At 28.0% G+C, this 17,006-nt stretch overlaps 1 protein-coding gene across 3 annotated transcripts in view; it reads left to right on the top strand.

Annotated features, from left to right (window-relative positions):
- LOC107451510 (transmembrane protein 87A) overlaps window positions 1-17,006 on the top strand; it is a 71,961-nt gene that overhangs the window by 13,420 nt on the left and 41,535 nt on the right. For 2 of the 3 annotated variants that reach the window (XM_071187543.1, XM_071187541.1), the window contains exons 5-10: window positions 1,799-1,834; window positions 1,916-2,014; window positions 3,225-3,276; window positions 5,978-6,117; window positions 14,999-15,092; window positions 15,533-15,594. In XM_071187543.1, coding sequence (XP_071043644.1) covers window positions 1,799-1,834; window positions 1,916-2,014; window positions 3,225-3,276; window positions 5,978-6,117; window positions 14,999-15,092; window positions 15,533-15,594 — 483 coding nt within the window. Of the gene's footprint in view, window positions 1-1,798; window positions 1,835-1,915; window positions 2,015-3,224; window positions 3,277-5,975; window positions 6,118-14,998; window positions 15,093-15,532; window positions 15,595-17,006 lie in introns of all 3 variants that reach the window. The other variant, XM_071187542.1, reaches the window with a different exon arrangement.

Below are 17,006 nucleotides of genomic sequence, written 5' to 3'. Positions count from 1 at the left end.
GATTCGCGGATTTCCGCTTTTTTTCAGATTTTTCCATTTTTCCCGCTAATTTCCGCTGAAATTTTTTTTTGCACAAGTTAAAATATTTTATGAGGAATTAAATTTTCCTCGAAGCGAAAGTATTGAAGTCCTCATTCCTCCCTCAAACATTGATTTTCGTATTTACCTGATTTAAAAGTTGAATGTTGCGATTCTTAATCTGGCGATTTAAATATCGTACATTGCGATTCTTATTTACGAGATTTAAAAATCCATTATCGCGATTTGTAAATACGCACTTTTAAAGCCCTGTATAGCGATTCGTATTCATGCGAGCTTGAAATCCAATATCGCGATTTGTAATTATGCACTTTTAAAGCCCTGTATAGCGATTCGTATTCACGCGAGCTTGAAATCCAATGTCGTGATTCGTTTTTGTGATTGTAATATCAAACATCGATTTTCCTATTTATGCGTGCTTTAAAAATTAGACAGTGGGATTCGTATTCGCGCTATTTAAGAATTATGTATCGTGATTCGTATTTACGTGATCTAAAAATTACGCATCATGATTTGTATTTTCGCATTTTTTAAATCCGATATAGAGTTTCATATTCATGTGATTTAGAAGCCTCATTTCGGGATTCATATTCTCTTAATTTCAAATCATGCATGTGATTCATATTCTCTTAATTTCAAATCATGCATGTGATTCATATTCTCTTAATTTAAAATCATACTTGTGATTCATGTTTATATATTCATGCAATTTTAAAATTAATCATCGAGATTTATAATCACATGGTTTACAAGTTCAAAAATTACACTTTTTCCTATATATATATATATATATTCATTCTTGAACTTCCTCTTTTTTACTTTCCAACTTCTCTCATCCCTGATTTAAATATCTGTGTGGAAAAGTTTGTTTTACTGTGTCAACTCTCTAATGTTCTTTAGTTTTTTTTAAACTACCCTTATTTATTATTCATTTCAGTTTTAAAAATCTTTTTAATGCAGATTATCATACATTTACTAAATATTCATACCCTAGCAACCAATGAAGATTTAGTACGGTAGTAGCATGATTCTGTTTTGTTTCGATAATCTTTGCCCTCTGGGTAAGATCTGGTACAGATTGGGTATGATTCAGTACTACTATTACAATGTAAAGCCTATTTAAAATATCAGGAGAAAAAAAGATGAAGAAAAAAAAACATGACACGAATTGCTTTCAAGGAAATGAAAGTTATTTTCCAGTGACTAGAAAAGGGAAAGCTTCAAAACAAAATGACCAAAAAGAAAAGTGCATGAAGAATCAATATAACAAAACAGTTTTTATCAGAAACGCCTTAATCCTTGATTGATGTTTCTTCCAATGACGACTTTAAAACCCCACCAAATGTTGATTGTTTATTATATAGTAATGATCTATTCTCTAACTCAAAAAGAAAGAAGGATTAAATGTGGAAAGTATTTTTGCTGGTCCTACGAACACTGCAGTGGAGAGAGGGAAGAAGATAATTACCTCACATGTGAAATTTGCACAAAATTGTAATATGAAATAAAAAGGTCTGCTATTTTTTCACTGAAATTCTAGCATTTCTAAATTTTCTGTAAAGTTAACATATGCTTCCAGTCTTATCTCACTGGTGAGATAAAATTTGGTGATTTTATCTTTTTCTAAGATGTTAGCATGCAAAAATCTAGTCATTAAATAAAAGAGTTATTTAGAAGTTCTATTGTCTTATTTTCAATTCTGTACTTATTATTTTTTTTATAATATGCTAAAGTATAATAAATTTTTGCATCATTTCAGGATGTGAATGCATCGTTTGTTACTTTTGATGAAAAGGTTAGTTGAACTGTGCCTGTTATTCTTCCATGATTGATTTATTTTAATAGCTTTTAACGTTTTTATTTATTTATTTTTAAGCTTAATGTTCCTCCTGACTGTAAACTGAGTTTATACAATCCCTCACCGACTGAGTTGCACAAATTTAGCAGCATTGCTAATATGTCTTCAAACTTTCAGGTTTGTATAGCTTAGTTTGTCTATTTCAGTTGCTCTTTGTTTATTTTAATGAAAATATATTCAAATGTATTAAATAGTTGTGTTTTGTCATACATGATTTTATGTCAGATAAGGAACTGTATTTATATTTTAAAAATAATTGTTTAAAACAAGAGAACCATCCAAGTGATAAACTGGGATCATATAATATTTTACGTGAAGAAGTGTGTATTGGGTATTGGATTGTTTGTAAAGTAATTTAGTTTTTTCCTAATAGAGGACTTGATTATATTTTCACACTTAAGCCGTATAATCATTAAATATTTTGAGAGCTGATATAACACTGCTTGCTTGTGAAAAAGTTAGATTGATTCTTTGCAGTAGTTTTTGGTTGGTGCCCTTTTAAATATGGATAGATAAAAACGGATTAAAAGAAGAAAAAGAAAGTAATATTAGTTTTGTTTTGAATCTGAAATTAAAAAAAAATGAAATTGATATAAATTTTACTTTGAATCTTAGCTTTTTAGGAAAAAATTATTATTGAATGGTTTGTAATAAAATTTGATTTTATCGTTTCCCTTTTTCACATCGTTTTTGTTCCCTCTGACCCTCCTCTAAAGTCTAGCCACAATGGGGGAGCAAAGAGGTCAAAGGTCACAAAGTTTCTAGTAACAACCAGTAGCACCTGCTTGATCAATTTTGTTTTGTTAAGATTAGACTCATCGGCATCTTTAAAATTAAAAAACTAAGCAAGCTAAAATTTCTCAATTTTTTAAGTCAAAGTTTTGTAAATGTGTAAGCTTTTGCTTCTTTATTAAAATGAAAAAAAATTGCATCACATATCAGTATATATTTATTTTAGTTTCTATATAATATATAAAAAAATAATTTAATGACATTTCTGACCAATCCTGCAAACATCGCTGATATGGAGTTCTACTGTAAATGCAATTTCAAGGTATAGATTTAATTTCTATGTTTTTAATAGTTGGTTTCAAATTCAGGACATTTTAGAAGTAAGTTCTGAAAACTTTTGACATTTCATAAACTGCTGAGTATTAGCTACATTCCATCACTGTAAATAAATCCAATCAATGCAATTTTCAATTAAATTCTAATATTTCTTTTTTTCTTCTCTGTAATATGTGTCCTCAAAATTTTACTGCGGATTTAGCATTTTAAGATAAATAGTTATTTCTACTATTAAGTTTTTATATGTTTTCTTTTTAAGGGAAACAATTCTTTGATCATGGAGGACAAAAATCATGGAACAGACAATAAAGGTATTGATATGTTGTTTTTAGGTTATTTAGTTCTACCAATTAATTGTTTTAAATTATTTAATTAGTTCTGCACATTTTTCTGAGGAAAATAGGCTTATTATAAACTTTTCTTATTTTTTTGTAGATGTTTTAAGATTTTCCTCTATCTTATGTTTTCAGGTCAAAATTGTCCACAAATCTCTAAAATTTAGTAATTTTTAATGCTGCCATGTCGTTTTCCCCCTATGTTATGTTTTCAGGTGAAAATTGTCCAAAAATCTCTAAAATTTAGTAATTTTTTTCTCTATTCTGATCAAATCAATAATTATTAATTAATTAATGTATACATAGTACATGTCTTTGAAAGTTAAAGTTTACTTAGTTTGGCTGAGACTAATCAAACCTAACAATCTAAAGTAAAACCTTAAAGAATATTTGTTTCTAACAAAAGAAAAATAAATAACTGACTTAACATAAATTCTCTTTGCAAAGTTATGGTAGCTTTAAGAATCATTGAGCAAAGTAACTTAAACAGTAAAGAAGCAAGCATATCAAAATTAAAATTTACACAAAACTGTAAAAATACATTCTTTAGTTATGTCTAGGCTTCCACTTTTATTTGTTCTTGGTGATGTTTTTCACAAGTGATGTGTGTACAACAGTGCAACTTTTCTACAGAAAATTACTGTTAATAAAGTAAAAGATGTTAACTTAAGGAACAACTTATTTTTAATGACATTAGGGAATCTTTTCTTGTGTGACATATTTATAATTTCAAAACCAAAAACGGCTTAAAGTTAAGAAAAATTTTTGTATTTAAGTACATATTTATTTTCTGTAATTTTTTACTTGAAGAATGCTGAACACAATAATACTTAAAACAAATGGGCTTTTAACATTTTGTATTCCCTCTGCCTATTTACAATATGAAATAAAATTTCAATTATTATTACAATTTCAGAATTCTCAGATTCAATGTTTCAGTGTGTTCATTCTTGAAAGACATTTTTTCCACTTTAATTTCTCAGTTAAAAGAACATCATTATTATAATAAGTAATGTCTCATATTGTAGTAATTATTTTATTTAGAATATGCAAGGAAGGTGTCAAAGTTAGCTTACAAATTAGAAAAAAGGATTTGCTAAAACTAGATCTATTTTTGATTACATTTGGCTCGTTTTTTAATTGTTGATTTTGTTAAAATATTTCTATGCATTACCAATATTAAATCATTTATGTTTCATTGTTATAACTTCTCTGCATCATTTGACTTATTCCATTTAAAATGGATCAATGATTGTTGCTGTCATGTCACAAAGTTTAATAATTTTTTTTTACAAAAAACTACTTGTGGAGAAAATATTTTTTATTTCAAAACCACAATGAGGGGGCTATTTTCAAATTTGACTCAATTCAACAAAATAGCCTAGTTTTAGATAAGGTGGCTCATATGTTCTTAATGTCCATAACTTTTTTTATTCATAAATCTAGCTGCATGTAACTGAAGAAAAAAATGGAGCTATTCTACTCTCTTGGTAATCCAATGACAAAGCACACGTATCTATCTTTCAAGAAGCTATTTGCTCAAAACTAATGTTCAAAATTACTTTGTTGTTGTTTTTTTAAGTTTTTCTCAAATTCTCTGAATATTTTTAGTTAGTTTTTTTTAGTTATATTTTTTCAATATATGCATTCATGTTTTTTTAAATAGCCAATATTTTGACACTTCATGTGTGTTTAGAGTAGCAGCCAATACACGATAAGGAAAAATATTTAATTCATGATATTGAGCATATTTTACGAATTCTTTGCTAGCACTTTTATGACAATTATCTAGTTTTTCAGAACTTGAATAATTGTCTGGACTTAATTTTTCGGAGTTTGGATTTGAAAAAAAAAATATTTGAACAGCATTTTAAAAATAATCTGGGTAGTTATCATATCCGAGTTTGTTAAATGCACATTTGATCTTATGTTTCTCAATATTTTTTATGAAAACTGGTTAAACACAAATAAAATTACTTAACAAACAAATTATCTTTTTGTATCAGTTGTTGTCTTGTTTTATTTTTTCATGAGTTTTATACATGATTATTTTCATTTGTGAAATAAAGTAAACATCTTGTAGTTCCTTCTGGGATAGCCTCAATTTTCAATTTTGATTCCCAATTGAAATAAAAGAATTGACAGAAATTGATCGAAAAAAAATTGAATTTCTGCCGGACGCAGAGTTTGAATTCAACACTCTTTGAGCAAAAGATATGTGTGTTTTCCCATTTGCATCATAAGAACAAAATGATTTCTACAGTCTTTTACTTCCTATTGTGCAGCTTAAAATGTTTTTTTTGGAGAATAACTTAACTATTCAAGTGGTTTTGAAACAAGTAACATCAAATTCAATGAATGAAAATCTGTTTAAAAAAAGCTTTAATCAATATCAAACTTTTTATGTTACACTTAGTGCCATTTCCTTGTAAGAATGGTATTCACTTCTATGCATTGTAAAAGGAGTTGGTTGCTGCCGTGGAGTTTCAGTCATTTATTTAATTCAACACTCTGACTTATCTGTATTTATTGTGGCTAATTTTAAAAATATATTTTTATTTTATTCTTTTTTTATATATAACATGTGGTATAGCATTTCTTTACCTTGTTTCTTATATATTGTTGAGGAGGTTTAATATAATGTCAACCATTTATCATATTTATTATTTTTTTCCAGGAATCTTTTTACAAGAGCAATCCAGAAATAAAAGAGCTGCTGTCGAAATTAACTCTGCCCGCTTTATTAATGACAATCTTTCTATTTTTCATGTAAATTCGAATGGTTATTTTTTTGGTGCTAGCTCTTATCCATCTAAGGTATGTTTCTATTATATTTTCTAAAAAATTAACCGCTGCTGCCTTCATAGCATGATGCATTTGATGTTTTGTTTCTAATTTAATTGCTATTTAGTGCAAAATTTTGTTGCTGTAAAATTGTATCTTGGTATCTAAGGAAATATCTCAATACTGTTTTTTAAAAATATTTTTAAATATATTTATAATAATATAGATTTACGGCGCATATGAATATAAAATTTTTGTTGTCAAATCATCCTGCTACAGCATATGAGATGAAATCTTTCTAAACTAAAACAGGTCAATGAAGTTAAATCCATTTTTTGAAAACTATTTATATTTGAAAAATTTATCATTTGAAAAAATATGAATTAATGGTATTACTAAAGTTTTTATTTTTTCACTTCAATTTTAAAATAATTTTGAACTTTAAATTCCATAAAATTTCTTTTGATATTGCTTTATTTTCTTATTTAAAAGCTATTGATTATAGTACTTTGTAATGTAGTACTTCACTATTTTACAAGAATTCATATTTTGTATTATATTTATTTTAATATATTATTTATTCATTCTTAACTGATCAATTTGAAAAATCGATTTTACAAAAGGTTTACTTTATTATTCCAAAATATACATTCTAAAAAAGAGAAAATAATGCCTGTTTTAATGCTGTACTAAAACACTTTTAAATTAAGAAATCGCTACAATATGTTACATAATGCAGGGCCATTTTAAGGTTTTAATGCGCCTGGAATTATAATTTTTGGGGGACTTTATTGAGTAATTTTCACAATAAAAAACAGCTTATGCAATATTTTTTATAATAAAAGCTTTATATATCACTTTTAATAAAAATGTTTAATGTAACAAAACCTTCTGCGATTTTTAAAATTCTTCTGTCATACCAGTAAATTTAATTTTTCATAAGACATCATCTATAGTTCTACACATTTTTGTTCACTTATTGAAATGCAATTAATCATTTAGGCTTTCCATTTTTTTTAATTTTCTTGTAGAAAATCTCCTTCCTGTGACTGTATTTTTATTAATTTTGTTTATATTTTTTTATTCAATTTAACTGAATTGAGGGTTCCCACGGTCCTTAAAAACTGATTAATTTTATTTTGGATAATAATGGCCTTTAAAAGTACTTAATTTTGGTACAAGGTTTTTAAGAGTCTTTAATTTTTCAGCATCACTATAGTTGATCAGAACAATTTTTCAGTTCAATTTTTTAAAACATGTCATTATCACTTAGAATTAGACCATGCATCGTGGGTAAAGCATTTTAGAGAGGCAAAAATTAATGTGTGTGGAGGGGGGTACAGGCAAAAGGAAGAAAGCATGTCCTCTCATTAATTTATTGGTTCTTTCATTAATATATTCTGAAATAAAAGAGTAGTGAGCATTCTAAAATTAAAGAATAGTGTGGACAAGGGGAATACATGGAAGAGATGGTGCTTTTTTTTGGAGGGGGGGGGGCAGCTTTAAGGTACCTAAATAGAAGACCCACATTAACCACACTTCAAAATTGACAGAATTAAGGAAATTCAGTTATACTGGTAACGCATATCTATCTGCTTATAAGAATTAAGTAAAACGCTAAGAAAAGAAGTATCAGAAAAAATGCTTGAGCTAGAATCCATAATGTAGCTTTCCTAAAATCTTGAAGAATAAAATAAATTTTAGCAATATTTCAATGTGTAATAAGTAACTGTAAATTTATAGAAAGCAGTAACATTTTTTAAAATTCATGATTTTACTAAAAATTAAACAGGGTTTGAAAAATCCCAGCCCACCTTAGGTTTTTCATCAAAAACCTGGGGTTTATAGGGTTTTTGACGAAAACCTCAAGTTTTTTAAAAAATACTTTAATTTTTTTTTCCTGAGTGCTAAATAAGAAAGCATGATTTGCTTCTAACAAGAAAGTTAAATATTTGGTAACTATTTATAATTTGTTTTGTGGCAATGTAAAATTTCTTTTAAAAGTTTTAGATTGTTACATAAAAATTTAAAACTACTCAACTAAAAGATCCTTAGATTTTAGTAATCATTTTATTCAGTTAACATTGCTACTTAATATACTGTTTTTAATTTTTATTCAATTTTTGGTTGCTTTAAAGTTTGTTCATGTTTTTCGCCAGAATGTTTATTAACATATTGTAAAGTTAATTCCTAATAACAGGTTTGGCTGAAAATAATTTTGTGTAAAGTTTACCATAAAAGTAAATATAACACATTTGCTGGTTTCATAGCGAAATATAAAAACTTGTTGTAATAATGTTTTGAGCGTTTTTGCCAAATTACTTAATTTACTCTTTTTTTTAAAAATTTACATGAAAAAAATTGCAAATCTTAATTTCTGCGCTTAATTTTACAATTATATTTCAATTAAATCATTATAAATGGAATACAGATTAGTTTCATAGCTGGCGTCAACATTTAACAATCTGAAAATGCTTGGGGGAAAAAAACAACTCGGGTTTGCAAAAAGTGTCTGGTACTTCTTTGGCAAGCTCTGTTAATTAATACAATTATATCAGTGCTTTAATTATAATATAATTGTTTTTTAGAATTTTTTTTTTTGTTTATTGAATTTTTTTAAAGGTAAATAATTAGCACTGTCACTGGTGGTATATGTATCTTCGATGATAAACAATCATATTATTTAAGTCCTTAATTTTTCAAAAGAGTACTTAATTTTTTCAAAAAAAGTCCTTAAAAGTGCTTACTTTTTGCTTCGTTAAAAGAGTGGGAACCCTGGAATCAAATGTGGTTCTGTCATACAGTTTTTACAAACAATTTTTTAAGATTTTAGCAATTGACAAACTTCAAAACAAATGTAATACTGCATCATTTTTCAGGAAACAGGCTATCTTTAGTTTTTTCATTTGTATTGAATTTTTGTCATTTTGAGTAAGTCTGCTCCCCACTATCTGCTTTGGTAATGAAAATTGAGTTCATTAATTGTCTTGTTTTTGAGAGTAGGGAAAATTAGATTTATTCAGGTGTTTATTTTTAAGAAATGTTAAAAATTAAATGTCAGAAAGTATCAATTTGACCAGGAGAAACTTTACTCCACTTAAATTTGAGTCTAATAAGGCAATAATATTGGAAACCACAAATTTTGAAGTAGCAACAAAATTTAAATCCTGTTTTCATTGTTACTTCAAAATTTTCAGTTTCCAATATTATTGCCCCATTAGACTCAACATTTAAGGGGTGTGTAGCATTTTTTAAAAGTGCTTATTTTTGATTTACGTATTTGAAAAGCCCTTAAAGGTGCTTTTTTTATTCGGGGTTTGTAAAAAGTGCTTAATTTTCTATCTTTAAAAAAGAGATTTTTTCTTTGTCGTGTCGATTGACGTTCTAAATTAGAAAAAATGCATGATTTTCACAATTTTCTCTGCAATATTTATCAGAATCTAGTTATTTTTATCATAATTATGTGAAATTTTTGAAAATGTTTTTAAATTTTATTGATTTTATGTTTATAAATTAAGAATTTTAGACGATAGAAAAAATAATTTTTATTACTGCACAGATCCTAATTATGATTTTTTTTTGGAAAGTGATTAAAAATATTTTTTGAGTGCTTAAAAAGTACTTAAAAGGTGCTTATTTTTTGTTGAAAAATCTGGCGTGGAGTAAAGTTTCTCCTGGTCAAATTCATACTCTATGACATTTAATTTCTAACACTATTTCTTTAAATAAACACTTGAATAAATCTAATCTCACCTACCCTCACAAACAAGCTATGAATGAACTCAAATCTCATTCTGACATTTTCATTACCAAAGCAGATAAAGGTGGGAAGACTGGTGTAATAACATCTGGATACTCTCTGACAGTCTCAGTTTCATACAGTACTTATCGCATTGGAGGAAGGTGAGAGACAAATCAGGAGCTTCAATCCTGCGCAAACTTGAAATCCTCTCACGATTACGCGAAGTCCACCTCTAATGGATCCCTTCTCATGTTGGGGTTCTGGGCAATGACATCGCCGACACGCTGGCTAAGGAGGGGACAGTAGAAACTTTGATGAGTCCAAGTTCACTCACCTTCATGGAACTGGCATCAAAAAAGAAAAAAGAAGACAATGTTTCCTGGCTCGTGCCCCCCAAACATCACTGGTACCAGAGCACCCGTCCAGGAGGTGCACTCAACATTCGGTGCAATCGCAAGGAACAGACGGCACTTACCAGGCTTATCAGTGGCCACCTTAAGTCCCTTTCTTTCGAGGGTAGTGTTAAAATCTTCCCAAACTGCCCCAGGTGCCACAACATGCAGGCTTCTCCCCAACATATCCTGGACTGTCTTGGTCTGGACAAAAGGGACATTCTGAATAACCCACTTTTGGTGGTTGACTTCCTCTGGGTCATGAATTTCATGGACATTGTTTAGCCCTGCTAACTTTGGGGATAAGGAAGAGAGAAGAGAAGAGACTGGTGTTCTCAAAAAATCTGATTACTATAATTATGCTGAGAATACCTTAGTTTCTTGCCCTTGCACAATTTTAAAGTCTGACCATACCCCTTCTTATTATACTTCTATTAAGAATAAAATAAAAGGCTCTTGTTCTCTTTTACACTAAGCATAGTATCGACTACACTAAGCTAAGCACCTTCGATTTCAAAATGTGCTAATTTCTATGCTCTTCTTAAAGTTCACAAGCTCCAACTTGCTTTTAGACCTTTTGTTTCGAACATTAATACCCCGTGCTATAAACTTGCTCCTAATTTAACGAGCATCATCTCACCTCAACAATATCCATACTGTAAACATTCCCATGTTTGTTTCCTAGCTAGCACATGTTTCGCGATCCATTAAAACTGTGCTCTCTCTTGATATTTCTCTTTTCACTAATGTCCCTATTTCTGGTGCTATTGATTGTTTAAAACTATGGTTGCAAGAATTTTACTATTCTTTTGTTAAAATTGATGATATTATCTCTCTTGTCAATTCCTGTATTTAGCAAACTGCTTTTTAATTTAATGGTAGTTTCTATAAACAAATTGAGGGCTTTGCTATGAGCAGCCTTCTCTATCCCATTCATTGTGACATGTATTATTTCGAAGAAAAATGATTTAAATTTTTCAAATTCTCATAGTGGAAAAGATATGTTGACAATACATTTGTCTTAGTAGACAGTGAAAATGATTTTCCAGAGTATCTTTCTTTTGTCAATTTGGCTGACTCCAACATTCAATTTAAGACATGAAAATTAATTTTACTTAACCTTTTTTAGATGTTCTTGTAACTAAATACTCTGATAATTTTTCCACCTCTGTTAATCATAAACACTTTGTCGTCCCTTTGGCCCCTCATGTTAATTCTAAACACCCTAATTGTCTGAAAATTTTTACACTTCGTACTTTTGTTTTCCGCACACTAAATCTTTGGTCTAACTCCAAACTTTTTCTGACTCCATTGGTCTCTAACTTCTTTAAATTCTGAGCTTAACTTTCTCTGCTGGCTAGCTGCTAACTATGGATTTAACCTTTTTATAGTTGAGTCAGTTCTTGCTAAATTCACTAGACCCAAATGCTCATCCTCCTCTAATCCTAACAGAAAACTTGTTACTTTAAAGTTTTTTCTTCCGTTTGTTATAAATTGCTAATATCTCTTCTCATTTTGGTTTTAAAGTCATTTTTAAACCTGTTAGCAAAATTGAATTTAAGTCTCTTAAAGATCCCATTAGGTTTGATAATAGCTGGGGTATTTACCACATTTCTTGTAAGTTCGACCTTGGCTTCATCGAGCAAACTACGCTTCAAAATTTAGATTTAAAGAAGACAATAAAACTGTCCATTATCAACATTATGAGAAATCATTAGTTGCTGCACATTGTTGGAATATTGGGCAAATATTCAATTTAATGCCAAAGTTATTTCCACCACAGTCACATCAGCTCATCTTTATGCCCTGGAATTTTATTTTATTCATATGAATGCTGCTTCCGTTGTTAACAACATCATCTCCTCTCCATATGATCACTGTGGTTTTACTTGTTATGTTCTTTATCTTTTTTTCTCTCTTGGCTACTGTGGTTTTTCTAGTTTGTTTATCACCTTTATTTTGCCTTTTTTAAGCACTTGAAACATGTCAACTGTTATTTCGGATTTGTATATTTTTTAAGCAAATGAAGTGTTTAATCAAGCAAGGTCTTTTCACTTTAGTTTCTCAGGTTTATTTATTTGTTTTAAAAACTATTTTACATTCTTAAAAATAATATTTTATGTAATTAGTTTGTTGTTTTTATTTTTTTCTTTCATTTCAAAATAGACCTTTAATTTTTAATAATTTAGAAAATACGTAACTCCACACTTTAAATTCTCGTAACTTTGTAAATAAACATCAGAAATAAAGAATTCCAAATTGATGGTACTAATAAGAGCTTAAATTATATTTTTCTGTTGAAAAAGAATATAACAATTATTTTTAAAAATTTCACAAGGTTAAAAAATAATGAAAAATCATAAATTTTTTTAAAATTTCAAAGACAAAGTAAGTATATAAAATTTCTCAAAATTAAAATATGGGCTAAAAAAATTTTAAGTTTTTGCCTTGCATTGTAATTTTAATTTCACCCCAAAAATATTTGAAAATAGAAAAAAAAACTTTTTTTTAACTAAAATTTCTAACCTTAATAACAAAGTGTTGATGAATAGAAAAGCCTGTCTCTTTTCTATTTATAATTCCATGTAAAACTTAACATGATAAATGATATGCATGTGGAACCAATTTTTCTTTTAATATTTTTTTAAATTCTTTCTCGAACACACATGTTAAGCAAATTGGCAATTGGTTTGGCAAATTTTTGAGGAAAAAAAAAATTATGAGTCACTGCTGGGAAAAGGTCATCTAGGCCCAAACTTAAAAATGCCTCTGTACTAATAAATTCCAATTTTTAATGGGGTTTTTAATTTATATCTTGATTGATATCTTCAAGTATAGTATGATTATTTAATTGGATGGCTCTACTTTTCAAAGAAAATTTTTTTTAATTTCAGTTTCAAAATTTCTTAATTTCTTAACATAATAATTAAGAACTGTTGGTTGTGTGGTCATTCACAATATTTTATTGGTGGTGTCCCATACATGAATAAAAATTTAATGAAACAATTAAAAAAAAGCAAAGCTAAAAAAAATGAGAGTAATGCATTAAAAATTTTATCATTTGCGTTTAATAAAAAATAAACAGTTATAATAACTAAACAAAAAAAGTCATACTTTTCATTCTAGGTGGTTTAAAATCGTGTAAAAATTGGCATACCTTACAAATCAGTAAATATGTTAACCTTTATTATATTAATTTTTAAAGAAATGCACTGAATCATTATTAAAAATAATCTTATGTACAATATCATTTTGGGGCAAGTTATATTGAATAATGCAATATTATTTCCCATTTTGCAATTAGTTTCCTGATTGCTAAAAAAGTAGAAATAACATTAACAATTTAAAACTCCGTTTCCCTATCTCACTTTCACTGTCCTTCTAAGCTATTGACCCCTTAAATATCTATTTGTGGCTAATTTCTTTTTGTTTTGGCTTGTAGAGTTCATAGTTGTGTTGATATTTCTGATTTTTCCTGATGAAAAATATTTTGTCCTGAGTTTTAGATTTTTATCCTGATATTCCCGATTTTTGTCTTTGTTCAGAACATTGTATTTTCTCTGAATACAAAAACGGATTTTACAACAATTGATTAGAAAAATTGAAAAATTTAGGTTTTTGATTTAATATCCTTTTATTTTAATTAATAATGCTGGTAAAATTCGTTAAATTAACCTTACCCGCAGCCATTTTCTGAAAGGGAGCTCAATTAATGATTTTGCATTATGAAATTTTTTTTGTGCTGAATTCAGGGGTCATATGCTTATTTATGATTTTCAGTAAATACAGTAACAAATCTTCTAGATTAGAGTCTATAAGAGACTTTTATTTAAACAATTGTAACTTTAAAAAATTTTTCTGTAGCTCTTTTACTTATTTTCTTTTCCATTAGTGTTATTCTAATAAATAATCCAATTTTAATTTCCAACCAATTCTAATTAATATTTTAATTTCATTTTAATAACTTAGAACATTTAAAAAATAAACATATTTGGAAACCAAATTCTAAATAATTCCTGTAAAGAAATATATATTGAAAATAATAAAGATAGTAGGAAAAATTGTTTTTATTTAATTTCATGAAAAAAAATCTTCTTCTGTATTTAAATATAAATTTGTAATACTTATAAAATTATATGTTACCCTTTAAATTTCATTTAAAAGTATGTTGCTTTAAATCATGAAAATTTTTGCCAAGCTTATCTAATTTTACCCTAGAAATCTCAGGAAATTTGATTTTTTCTATAGAGACCCCACCCTGAAATTATTGTTTAAACTAATTAGTTAGCATATTAAATGTGTGCCTCTTGAACCATTAGGATTCACTCTTGGCATGTGATAATTTGTTTTCAGAAAAACCCTGTTTTTGATGGCTTTCAAAACCCTATTTTTGATATGTTTAATGTCATAATATATCTGACAATTTAAAGAATTTGTTTCCATTAAAAGATTTTAACATAATTAAAAGCTATAATAAAAATAATAAAACTCTTAGTGGAATTATTTTTAATTATAATGCTATTAACCAAAATTTAGGGAAAATTAGTCATGATCATGATTTCATCTTTTCTTTAAAAATATATTTGTTTTCTTGTTTCCTTTTTATTTTTAATTCATTTTATGGGTTCTATGTACTTGCTGCTTATACACAGTAAATAAAACTTATTAATTATTTTTTCTTAATTCTTTGTTAATCTCTTTTCTTTAATTCCTTTTTTTTTTTGTCTGTTCATTGTGTTATATGTATATATAAATAAAATATTTCATATATATTTAACAGCTTGGCCCAAAACTTACCTCTGTTGACCTAGATGGAGTATATTTGTTCATTTTGAAAATAGAAAGCGTTGACCAAACAAGCTTTAATGCTACTGGTAATTTTACTGTAATTAATACCTCCTTGTGATGTTAATTTCATATTTACATAATATTTTTACTAATTTAATTTTTTAATTGGATTCAATTTCAGATTACCGATTAAAAAAATTTTGATTTTCCAATTTTTATTCTTTATAGTATTAAATTTAAGTGATTTATTATATAAAATAAAAGTATGAGTTGCTTCATTAATTTAAGTACTCTTAGAAATATTGTAATAAAAGAAAATACCAATATTGTTCTAAATTTTTTCTGTTGTTTAAAAACAATATAATGAACTTATATATATAATATGAACTTTCAATCTGAAATATATGTTTTCAAAAAGTTAATTCATTTAAGAGATAGCTTTTGAGAAATCTCTAAGCTTAATTTTTTAAAGCTAATGTATTAGATTATGTTTTATTGTAATACAAGTCTTATGTTTCTTTTAAAGTTGATGTTGCAATGAAAGGTGACCATGGTTATCTCTCTGCTATTGACTATCCTTTACTTATTGTAAGTGTTTAATAATTAAATTGTATTTACTGTACATAATTTTTTTAAAGCCATTTGATAATAGTTATTTGCATGCAAAATGTTTTTCTCTTTTCCAATGAAATGTTATCAACTTGTTGCAAACTTTCATTCTGCATATTTACTATAATTTAAGTAAGGCTTCCAATGGCAACTAAAATGTGACGATTTGCTACTGAAACCAAGGGAAGGCAACTATGGCTGCTAACTCTTACAAAAGTAGCTAAAAATCAACTATTTTCAGAAAAAGGCAACCATTTAAATATACATATATCATTGAAAATCAAGTGGAATGTATGAATACTCATTTTGAAAATATTGGAATTTGAAAAAGCATATGGAAATGACCAAAAAAGGGATCGAAAAACAACGTAATTTACAGCACTATCATCTCAAACTGTGTGTGTCAAATGTGATCCATGAGAGAACGCAAATTAATATTTAAGCAAGGAATAAACAAAAATCTGGCAAATTACTGTAGAGAAAAATAGATGTAATGAACATCAAGCCAGGAAATTAAAACTTGAAATTGTTTGAAATAATCTTCTTAAACCTCCAAATAATCTTCTTCTGTTTCCTCACACAATTAAACCAGTCTTGTTGTTTATTACATGTGCATTCTTGTACTCTTATTTGTGTGATTTCAATAGCGTTTTTCCTCCGGGTTAAATAAGAATTTGTGACCCTTCAATATGTATACATTTTTGTTTTCATATATCATTACGTTTTTATATACTATGTGCTAATTTTATTAACAGAAGATCCTATTTAGGCTACAATTTTTGAGCTTAGAGGCTACTGAAGCAACTATTTTTGAATGTTGACTTCAGTAGAGACCTGTTTAAGGGAGGAACCTTTTACAGTATGACAGATGGTTATGCTATCTATAACTCTCTAAGTTCAGCTTATAATTATTTATATATAAATGATTTTGAAGCTAAGTTAACATATAAAGCTTGCATTTTCCCCCTAGATCAGGGGTCGGAAACCTGTTGCTCGCGAGCAACATGTGACTCTTTTGATATAAACTCGCTGCTCTCCAGTTGCCGATTTCGTTCCATTTCTATCTCACCCAAGACAGGATGACAAGAATACATAGAGGGGTGACATCAATTTTTCAGAAAAAAATAAACCACAAAATTCCTACATTTCACTGCGTAATTCATTAAGAAGTGCTTTGTGCCCAAATATTTCTGATCGAAGTAGTTGATGTTACAAACTTGGTAATCAAGATTATTAACAGCATCTTGGCAAAACCACTCTACCATCACCAGTTTAAAGATTGCTAGTTTTCTGACCTACTTCTGCACAATAAAGTGCAATAGTTTTCCAGTAGTAACGCATTGCAAAGTTTTGCTATGTGTTTGAGTGAAATAAAATCATTCCTCAATGAA

Source organism: Parasteatoda tepidariorum, chromosome X1, assembly GCF_043381705.1.
Source record: "Parasteatoda tepidariorum isolate YZ-2023 chromosome X1, CAS_Ptep_4.0, whole genome shotgun sequence".
In the NCBI taxonomy this organism is placed as follows: Eukaryota; Metazoa; Arthropoda; class Arachnida; order Araneae; family Theridiidae; genus Parasteatoda; species Parasteatoda tepidariorum.
The sequence above is the reverse complement of the archived record's forward strand: the minus strand, read 5'-3'. Positions and strand labels throughout refer to the sequence as shown.